The 11,523-nt window shown below is 39.2% G+C and overlaps 1 protein-coding gene across 2 annotated transcripts in view; it reads left to right on the plus strand.

Moving 5' to 3' along the window:
* The window catches only part of TRPC4 (transient receptor potential cation channel subfamily C member 4), a 140,687-nt gene extending 129,705 nt beyond the window's left edge, over positions 1–10,982 (plus strand). For both annotated transcript variants that reach the window (XM_061457471.1, XM_061457469.1), the window contains 3 exons: positions 3,980–4,021; positions 5,826–5,915; positions 9,108–10,982. In XM_061457471.1, the coding sequence (XP_061313455.1) occupies positions 3,980–4,021; positions 5,826–5,915; positions 9,108–9,824 (849 nt within the window). In that variant the 3' untranslated portion in view covers positions 9,825–10,982. The remainder of the gene's footprint in view (positions 1–3,979; positions 4,022–5,825; positions 5,916–9,107) is intronic.
* The last annotated feature ends 541 nt before the right edge of the window (positions 10,983–11,523 follow it).

The raw sequence follows: 11,523 nt of genomic DNA on the forward strand, positions 1-11,523 counted from the left end.
GTTTGTAAGGCAGAACCTAGATTTCAAAACTTTTTTTTTTTAAACCTTTAAATGCCAACTTTCCTATTAGGAAGCTTTACTCAGTGGTGATGTACTATAGTGTTTTCCAGCAGAAAAAGCAATAGCGTGCATCCAAAATCAGGGCTAGAGGATACAAAACAGATGATAGACAGATTGGTGGATCAGGCATGATGTCTGCATAAGAAACTTTAGTACCAAAAAGACAGGAATTATGAGTTAGGAATGAGTAAAGGATGCATTAAATGTGTCACCAACAATCCACTATAAAAAATATATATGTATGTACACTTGCAAGTTCATTATATGCAGGCAGAACTTGTAAAGAAAGAATTCAGATTCAGAATAGTTTACAGTAGACATGCTAGTGAAAGGATTTAACTGACTTGAATGAAGAAGGAAAATGTCAGTAGAAATGAGTATGACACGGTTGCTTGCAGGGACCATTTACAGTGTTGCTTGTAACAAAGCTATCATGGGAAAGAACAGAGTCTGCAGGCAAGTGAGGTGCCTCTGAAGAAAGCTGATTAATTTGCTTCTCCTTGGATGTCAGCTCTGTGGTTCTGCCAGCCTTTGTTGTACTGGGACAGCTGAAGCAGTAGGTGGGGGAGTCAACGGGAGCTTTTTCAAAAGACAGTTTTTTATCCAAAGCAGCGCACTGTCCAACCACACCGATGGCAGCTTCTCCAGCGCAGCTACAGCTTGAAGAAAGGACAGGATGGTTACATGTTGCTTACTAGTACTTCAGATCTGCTGTTAATCAGAGAGAGATCTTCTACCTTTCAGATTGCAGCACATCTTTATTTTCTGTCATTTTGACATATCCCAGGTGTGCAGAATTCTCTTTAGCTATTACCACAAAGATCTCCTACACTCAAATGTCTGAAATAACAGTGTGTGCTGCTCTTTACATATATATATGTGGCAGTTCTGTTAACTTTGTCACTCACCTTTGCAAAAGCCAGATTAGTAAAGTAATTGTATTGATTGGGCTGAAGGTTTCCTAACTGCCTGAGGCTTTTGGGTGTCTCAAGGCTACTGCTGTTGGCCACCTGAAATTCATTGCTATTTCAAGAAAGAGATGTAAGAAAAGTAACCTCAATCCCACTGGAATAAATTGTACTGTTTTACTCAAGTTACATTCCACTCGATGTCTGATCAGTTGCCAGAAAGATTTTTACATATAATTTAAAGTATTTCAGAGGAGAAAATGTAAAGGATCATTAGGAATATCTGGTGATATTTTTATGTGTGTGTGTACATCTGATGTATAGATAAAAAGTTACCTCTTTTCTAGTTTTTTTTATTTTGCTGCTATTTTACCAAGCAACCTACATGATAATTATTACCATTTGTCAGAGAAAATATCCTTTCCCCTTCTCCTATTCTTTGTTCTCCAAGTGGAAAATGATGCAACTCCTAGGTCAATATAAGTATTTTGTATTTTCTCCGTAACGTGCATTATTGAAAATTGAAGTTCCTTCCACCTGGAATGGAAATCAGTAATCTGGAGTGTTTGCTGTGGAGCCAAGAACCTTCTCATGGGAAAACCTCTTTGTCAACACAGATTAAGTTCATATGGGATGCTTCTATTGAAGATAAGGAATATGTATGCCATGACTTAAGGCCCTTTCCAACCCTAACTATTCTATGATTCTGTGATTCTAAGTAATTTAAGATTATCAACCTTTTCCCTGCTAAAGAGATTTTTCTTCCAAACAATGTAAATTACTAGGAATGGCATAAGCAGAAAGACCAAAATTATTATCAGTACTAAGAGATCTTCTATTCAACTTAGTAAATTATATCAGTGCCCCCTTTGGAAAGTGTTTTATAATCCCCTTTAGTTTCATGACCTAATAAGACATTATCATCAGAAGAATGTTGTTATATTTAGTTAGATTTGTCAGCCATAGCTTTCAACACTTGAAGAAGCACATAGCACAGTGGTTACTTGAAACAACTTTTGAACCACAGATTAGACTATGACCACATGAAGAAAAAGCAGGCTGGCTGAAAACTAAACAAGTACAATATGAATATTAATGCAATTTTATTTATTTATAGTGAATAGTTTGATTTTCAGATGTGTTTAAGCAAAGATTCGTTCTGCTTTCAGGAGTCAAAAGGCCATTATGAACTGGAGACTGAATCTGAACATTTAAACAGGAGATAGAGAAGTGATGGGTGTAGTAACTTTTATAGGTTATTTGTATGCATAATTCCCTGTACAGTATTTATGTGTCTGTGTTTAAAAACTCACCATTAAATGCATTCTCTTTAACCTTCTCAGTGGTATGGATTGAAAACAATTGTTAAGTATAATAAAACTGTTCTGGACATGTTACTACATATATGAAATTGTTTTAAAATCCACAGCCTCTGTTTCTGGGAATTTCAGAATCAGTTGGACAACAAGAATAAACATGATTTAGCCATTTCTTGCTATGGGTACAGAATGAAACCTCTGCATTTATTTCACATTTCACTGTGAAATAAAGCAGAGCAGACAGCAACTGCAGAAAGTATTCTGCAAGATGAAAGTAATAATTTGTTTTTTTTTATATGAGTTATTAGCTTTACCTGAACTGAAGTGCATTTCAATTACACCTTAAAGTGTTTTTCCCCTTTGACTGTAAGTCAGATCTGTTGTTGAGCTCCCTTAGCAACAGACCCCCTTCAGTGCCCTCTCAGCAGGAATGAAACATCTCCATCGTGTGGTCAACTGCGAAAAATCAGAATTTTTTTCTGAAAATCGGCTAAAGGCGGGTGGTGGGACGGTATCAGCCTCCCCATGGCTGCCTTGCCCCTCTCGTCCCGGCGGTGGGGATGCTCGCCTGTCCCTCCACTCCTAAACAAAAGAAATTTCTATCTTCTCTTTGGACAAGGCATAGATACAGAAACACCATCTGGAAAAATACTGAAGGCAAGATGCTTATGGATAAAGCCCTACAGTACAGTGGCTGTTCAGACTGATTGAGAAATCATGATCTTCCCCTTTCTATTATTTTTTTGTGAAGCCCAATCACACAGCTACTGCATCCCTCAAATTATTTAAAACAAGAAGTCGGCTCTGAAGACTAAACTGATTTGGAGTACAGGGAAAGTGTTAATTATAAATTGCCAATCAGTTTCATGTACAAGAAGGTGACAAAATACCTTACTGTGAACTGCCTTATTATGTAACTGAGGTAAATTTTAACAAGCCCCTTGGATGTCTTTTTACCCTGTTTTAAGATGCTGTAAGTATTCTGTTTTGTACAAATGCAGTTAGTGGTTAGACACCATTTTTTCTCACCAGCAGCAGATATAAGAACCCAAGTTAAAATTGTCTTTCTTTCACGAGTCAGAGATAATTAAGGTATAGAACAGGGAGATGTGACTCAGTATGCTATTGAGGACAACAATAATTCAAGGACTAAGTAATTCGAGATGTTTATTTTTTTTCAACCCATCTTCTGGATAGCCCTTAGATATTGCAGTATAAACTAATGCAACACTTGCTTAAAGCTTGAACCATGCTTTCATCCTACTACGCTTCTTTTTGCTGTTCCTATTCAGAGTTATTAACCCTCTTACCCTCCTTCCCTATCAACACCAAACTGCACTGCAGTTTAGGTTTCTTTCTTCCATCCCCTCTCTATGACCAAGTGTTTTTAATAGGGAACTAAGCAGGAAATTTTCCCTTCAGTATGGTTTTATAGTGCAGGTATTGGTTAGGTCTATCTTAAATGAAACATTAGGAGCCATAGCAAGTGTCTTGCTAATACAATGCTTATGTCAAGCTGTTCTCAATTCAGTAAAATACTCTTCAGTCTTTGCTCCAACACCACTGTCTTCAGCAGACTTTGACCAACCCCTCAGCTTAGTACATACCACATACTGCACAGGCCTGCTGTTTTGTTATGCAGTAAATATTTTACTACCAGGCAAGGATTTATGTTTTTTTGTTCTTTTCTAGAGGCGTGCAGCTGACAATCTGAGAAGACATCATCAGTACCAGGTACAGGCCCATGTTTTTTGGGTTTTTTTTTACAATTTTTTTTTTTCAGTGCTTCCAGAAAGTTCATGGGGTAAAAAAAAAAAAGGAAGAATTTCATGAGAAAGAAGAGAAAAAAAAAGAAGGACTAATTCACAAAATGAATACTTATTTCATCCTCAGCAAACAAGCGTAGTATTTTTGGTGTTCAAAAAAACAGCATTTGAGAAATAGGGTTTTCTACTTTTGGGGTCTAAAAGGGTATTTTATAGAGCAATAATATACTGAGTAGTATTTTGCCTGCTGTAACATGGATTGCCCTTAAAAAAACATTCCACATAGTCCCACCTCCCTGCTGGGGTTCATCAGGATTATATGTGCAGCTCACTGACATGTTTCATGAGAACCTGCTCTCCATCGCTCCACCTCTGTTTCCCCACAGACTTCCTGTCACAAACTTCCTGTCCCTTAATAAGCCAACTTCCCAGATACCCTGTAAGCTGTTCTACTCCATTCTTCCTGCTTTAGCCTCTGATTTTTTGAGATTATTGCACAAGGAATAATTTTCAGATTTATTTTCAATTTTTGTTGCAAGTTAAACAAGATGTGGGCTCTACACTTGTAGGTTTAGTAATTAATGGATTCCATATGAGAAATGGTAAAGTAGGACTTTTCCAACCTGAAAAAGAGACAGCTGTGAGACGTACAACAGGGACCTATAAAATCGGGGGAAGGTGAACACAGAGCAGCTGTTTACCACCCATCTACAAACGGAATACCAGACACATACTGCACTGCATTAGTAAGGCTGTAGGCAGCACTTTGAGAGAAGTGATTATTCCTCTCCAGCCCACACTTGTAAGACTGGAGCAGTGTGACCTGTTTTGGGCCCCCCACTGCAAGAGAGTTGTTAACAAACAGGAAGGAATCCAGGAAACAGCCACCAAGATGGTTAGAAGGCTGACATAAAAGGAGAAACCCACATTTCAGCCTGGGGTAGGTTAAGGGGGATCTAATTGCTGCCTTCAAGAGCACAGTGGGTGGTTAGAGAGAAAGGCAGCCAGAGTTTCCTTGGAAAAGGAGTCAATGGACACAAACTGCAAGAAGGGAAATTCTGTAAGGAAAATCATCATCACAGTGATGGTAGTAAAGAATTGGAAAAAGTTGCTCATGGAGGCTGCAGCATCTTCATCCTTAGAGATATTCAGCACTTGACTGATTACAGCCATGAGCAGGACCAGAGAGCCTCCAGGCATCTCTTCCAATCTAAATAAATTTACAATTTTTAGAAGTAGAAGGCAACATGGAAACTATCACAGAGCAGGTTAGAAATGAATAAACCCCTACACAGAATCTTATTCCAGCTATACTGTGGAATTTATTGGTGGGGGATTTGTGGATGCTGAGAACTTACATGAGTTCAAAACACATAGGAAAACCTGTCACAGGCCATTAAACCTAGAGTTGCTGTTGCTGATTCAGAAAGTCTTTGAATCTCACATCGCAGGAGGTTTGGGAGAGTATAGCTGGAAATAAGATTATACAACCACAATAGACTTATAGTCCCTCATGAGGCATCAGCAACTGCTCGCTGTCAGATTGCCTGCTACTGGTATGAGACATGCCTTCAGTGAAATGCAATACAGCTCTTTTCAGGGCAATTAAAGTCATCACTTTCCACTGCAAAGCAGAACAAATTTCCAACCAGATACAAGGTTTGTACATTTTTTGTCATGTTCCTAAAGCACAAAGAAGCCCAAGCAGGCCTGGTGAGTGTAGGTTTAGTAACTAATCTCAAGAAAGCTAACACAATATTTTATGTTTTTAGGAAGTTATGAGAAATCTGGTGAAAAGATATGTTGCAGCCATGATAAGAGATGCCAAAACTGAGGAAGGACTGACAGAAGAAAATTTTAAGGTATGTGGTTTTTTTATATGTTTATAGGTGTTCTAGTAAGATATTATAAGACCGTGAAGCATATTTCTCACACTCCTCATTTATTTAGGTAGTGTATAACTCACTTCCTAGAGCAGTGTCTGTGTCATGATGGACCACACAGACATAGTATTGTACATCGACACCAGCAAATCTCCCTCTTTCTCTGGAGCAATAATCAGTTTCATCAGCTGGTTTGAATTGTGCCAAGTGGTGTAAGGGGACAACAAAGGGGGACTAAGTGGGTGTAACAACATATAATATTTGGTAAAGCAAGATGCAAACAGTTTCAGCACCTTAGCAAATAGATTTTTTTTCTGCTAAAGTCTGCTATCATGCAGCTAGTGGTGAGATTGCACTTTGATTCCTGTGTTCAGTTCTAGGCCCCTCATTTCAGGAGAGATATTGAGTTGCTGGAGCAGGTCCAGAGACAGGCAATGAGGCTGATGAAGGGTCTGGAGAATAAGTTGTAAGAGGAACAGCTGGGAGAACTGGAGGTGTTTAGTCTGGAGTAGAGAAAGCTCTCTACAGCTACGTGAAAGGAGGTTGTAGTGAGGTGGGGGTCAGTCTCTTCTCCCAAGTAACAAGCAATAGGACAAGAGGAAACAGCCTCAAGCTGCACCAGAGGAGGTTTAGATTAGATATTAGGAAATATTTCTTCACTGAGAGGGTGATCAGGCATTGGAACAGGCTGCCCAGGGAAGTGGTGGAGTCACCGTCCCTGGAAGCGTTTGAAAAACGTGTAGATGAGGCCCTCAGTGACGTGGTTTAGTGGTGGACTTGCCAGTCCTGGGGTAATGCTTGGTGATTTTAAATGTCTTTTCCAACCTAGTTGGTTCTATGATTCTATTATTTATTTGTATTTATAATTTATTTATTTATTACTTAAAAGACAGAAAATTTAAATAAGTAGTCAAATATATTTCATATTTAGTATATATCACAATGCCTACATCCATTACTGTGTATTTCTAGCATCTTGCTCTTTTTCAGACCTCAAACTTCAAGTATTCAAAATCATATTCATCTGGTTAAGTTTATGCATGCAGAAGATACAGCCAGAGCCTGAGCTAATTGCTTCATTATTGCTTTATTCAGATCACCTTGAGTGCCATCACACGGCACACACAGAACGTCAGGCCCAGTCAGCATAGGTTTATGAAAGGGAGATCCTGCTTGACTCCTGCTTTGTGGTTTGGTTGATACGCTGGAGGGAAGGAATGCCATCCAGAGGGACCTTGACACACTTGTGAGGTGGGCTGATGCCAACCTCATGAAGTTTAACCATGCCAAGTGCAAGGTCCTACACCTGGGTCGGAGCAATCCCAGGCACAGCTACAGGTTGGGCAGAGAAGGACTTGGGGGTGTTGGTCGATGAGAAAATGAACATGAGCCGGCTTCAGTGTGCGCTCACAGCCCAGAAAGCCAACCGTATCCTGGGCTGCATCAAAAGGAGCGTGACCAGCAGGTCAAAGGAGGTGATCCTGCCCCTTTACTCTGCTCTTGTGAGACCTCACCTGGAGTATTGTGTGCAGTTCTGGTGTCCTCAACATAAAAAGGACATGGAACTGTTGGAACAAGTCCAGAAGAGGGCCACGAGGATGATCAGGGGACTGCAGCACCTCCCGTATGAAGACAGGCTGAGAAAGTTGGGGCTGTTCAGCCTGGAGAAGAGAAGGCTGCATGGAGACCTCATAGCAGCCTTCCAGTATCTGAACGGGGGCTATAAGGATGCTGGGGAGGGACTCTTCATTAGGGACTGTAGTGACAGGACAAGGGGTAATGGGTTAAAACTTAAACAGGGGAAGTTTAGGTTGGATATAAGAAGGAAATTCTTTCCTGTTAGGGTGGTGAGGCACTGGAATGAGTTGCCCAGGGAGGTTGTGAATGCTCCATCCCTGTCGGTGTTCAAGGCCAGGTTCTACAGAGCCTTGGGTGACATGGTTTAGTGTGAGCTGTCCCTGCCCATGGCAAGGGGGCTGGAACTAGATGATCTTAAGATCCTTTCCAACCCTAACTGTTCTATGATTCTATGATTCTATGGCTCACGTTCTATTACAAGGTGACCACTTAATGGATGAGGGACAGGCTGTGGACGTTGTCTAGGCTTTAGTAAAGCCTTTGACAGCATTTCCCACAGCATTATCCTGGAGAAACTGAATGTTCATGGCTTAAACAGGTATATTTTTTGCTGGGTATATTCTATGAGGGTACTGGGGTTATTTAGCCTGGAGAAAAGGAGACTCAGGGAGGGGCTTATTGTTTTCTAAACCAACTACCTGAAAGGATGTTGTAGTGAGGTGGGGGTCAATAACTTCTTCCAACTAACAAGTAATAAGAGGAAACAGCCTCAAGTTGTGCCAGGGAAGGTTTATATTGGATATTAGGAAAAATTTCTTCCCTGAAAGGGGTGCCAATCATTGGAACAGGCTGCCCAGGAATGTGGTTGAGTCACTGTCCCTGAAGGTATTTAAAAGATGTGTAGATGTGGTGCTTAGGGACAGGGTTTAGTGGTGGACTTGGCAGTGTTTGGTTTACAATTGGACTAAACAATCTTAAAGGTCTATCCCTTTGGAGAAAATGAAGAGAAATAGAAACCTCCTGAAAGCAAGGTGCCTTCTGCTGAGAAAAGTTTGACAGATGTTGCACTGGCTGATATCAGCCTGCAATAATTAGTTGTGATTTACCTGCTAGCTGCCAAACGTTTAGTGGAAATAGACAAAGCCCTAGCTGTGCTGCTACTCACAGGGAAGTGTGCGCACACGTGTGCCTAGGGCATGCATATGTCTCCATGTGTGCGTAAAGGATGGTGTTAAGAGCTGAACAAGATGGTGTTATCATGATGGGATTACACTCTCTAGCAGATTGGGTGCAGGTCTTCAAGCTGTCTGTGCTCCTTCCTCCACCACTGACAGTGATTTCTATGAGCAGTCTAGGCTAAGGCATATTTCCTCTGAAGTTTCATCTGATAGAATTACTGATTGCTTTTCTGACTCACCTGGAAGATCCATTAGACAGTCTGCAAAGCACCTTGAAATGCCAGGTATTATTCATATGGTGAAGTTTATTACTGATCCCTAGCATAAGGCTATTTTTTTTCTCTTTTTAATTACAAAAGGAAAAGTCAAATTAGCTTTTGTGTTCTGTTGTTTCATCTTTCTTCCTAAATTGTAGGAGTTAAAACAAGATATTTCCAGCTTTCGTTTTGAAGTCCTGGGTTTGTTAAAAGGAAACAAGCTGTCTAATTTGCAGACTGCAAAAATGAACAAAGACACTTCCTCTCTGTCAGAAAATGAAGAAAATAGTGAGAGTGAAGAAAACAAGAAAGGAAAGAAAAAGAACTTCAGCCTTTTTGACATAACAACTATGATTCACCCAAGATCAGCCACTATTGCCTCTGAAGCACATAATGTAAGCAACGGCTCAGCAATGATGGTGTCAGATTCCACTAAGGAGAAACAAAAGCGTGTGAATTTTGTAACAGACATAAAAAATTTTGGGTTATTTCACAGACGATCAAAACCAAACTCTTTGGAGCAGAGTACAAATAAAATATACACCGTTTCTGAAGCAGTTTCCCGTCAACAGGCAGAAGAACAAAGTGAGAAAACTAATGAACTGGAAGAGGGAGAACTGACCATGAACTGTGAATTAAATATCCAAAATCCTGACAAAAAATGCATGTCAGGTGAGTCACAGAATAATGGTGACTCTTTGGATTCACAGGAAGAGGGAAGTATTTGTGCTTCAGAAACAGAGAAAATGGAGATACAGAACTCAGAACCAGCCACACCGCAGGATCAGCTGGACAAGGAATTGGAGATTAGCATTGACTGTGATGAGAAACAGGAAACAATTGATCAGGGTGATTATGTGATAACAAGGTTGTGATGCTTACAGGAGGAAGCATTTACAAATATATATATTTTGCATAGTGCTTTTTTGGGGGGGGGAATGTTTTAAGAGTTATAGTAGCAAATGAAGAATTACACTTTGTAGTACTCAATTGTGGCACATGATCTTGTAACATAGTAGTCAAGAGAAAGATAATACGGGAACCTTCTGTTTTGTAGCCTGCTTTAGCTTTCACGATTTGTTTTACATTTTTTAATAAATGGAAGCATCTTGTATTCTTGTACTGTTGCAATAACCCACAGAAACTTTTTAGCTATCTTTTTCAATTACAACAAATGCAATTTCTCTCATATGATAGTTGACTCCTATGATAAATATTTTTCTATGCAAATAAAAAAGTAGCTTAAGAAACTTTTAAGCCTTTATTTAACTTTGTAGGTTCTTAAAAGATTCTGGGCACCATAATGATCATAAGCTGTTCCTGTCAGCATAGTTCATGTCAAGCTATTAGAATCATTTATTTAAATTGGTATAAATTTAATTTCTTTCAAAAGCTATACGGAATCAAAAGATAAAATATATTCTTTTATTTATTGAAGGAATATGAATACCTGTAAGTTATGAAAGATCGGTCTATTTGATTATTCAATTACAGCTTTTTCCACCCAGCAAAAGGATTATTACTGTCGTGTTACCATTGTTAGAAGCATTTGCAGGATTTGAAGACTAAAAAAATAGTGTTTCTTGTAGTAAAAGGAATAACTGTGGCTTGCTAAGAACTGATGATTGATTACTCTCTGGAAATCCGTAATCACAACAGCTACTGCTTCTTCAACCATTTATTTTTCCAAACATGGACAACCTATGCACTTTGCCTTCAACTTATGCTTTTGCCTTCATAATACACTCATATTTGCTAAGAGCAAGATACTTCAGGAATAAATAAACATACAATTGTCCCGAGTACTTGGAAAAATGCAGCAATTTGTTGAGAAGTTTTTAAAGGCAGACCTTAAGAGAGTTTCTTTGACAACTTCAGAGTTTTGGGGGAACCTGATAGGAGGTTTTGATAAAAAATACTTAGACATTTAAATGTATAAAGAAAACCTAATAGTATTTTTCATAACTGATGAGTGACTTATTGTCTTAGTCAAAGCAAGTATTTTTAAAATTAAATGGTCTGTTTCTTTTTAACCAGTGACTGGTGTTCTACATTATTAAAAATGTAATTTTACAACTGACCTAAAAATAACTACCCTTGAACTATCAGCACCATCCTTCTTCTCTCTTGGAAACATGAGAATATACCACATTGGTGTGGTCATTTCATTCTTAACTTGCCTAGCACTGCCATAATAGATTTTGCAGTTCATCTTAGCCTATATTAAGGAACCTCCAGATGCATAGAGTGCACTTACATTGCTGATGAAATCCATCACAAGTAACTCCCACCTTGTAGGACCTGACAGAAAGCCACACCATTGTGGATCGAAACGGTCATGGTACTGAACTGCGTTCTGAAATTCCAGATAAATCCCTGTCATCTCTATACATTTAGGTGAGTTCTCTAGCTCTACTTTATACATGTGCTATTGTGAACTCACATATTGAAAGCTTCCTTCCTGTACATCTATCTCTGCCATGGCACCTAGGAGTGAGTTATTTGAGCCAAAATGGAAAATATGAGCAATAATTGGAAAACAGTTTGTATAGCTTTGCAACAATACATTCAAAC

Source organism: Pezoporus flaviventris, unplaced genomic scaffold (assembly GCF_033815535.1).
Source record: "Pezoporus flaviventris isolate CSIRO_AGI_PZ_B2104156 unplaced genomic scaffold, CSIRO_AGI_Pfla_v1 ptg000025l, whole genome shotgun sequence".
Lineage (NCBI taxonomy): Eukaryota > Metazoa > Chordata > Aves > Psittaciformes > Psittacidae > Pezoporus > Pezoporus flaviventris.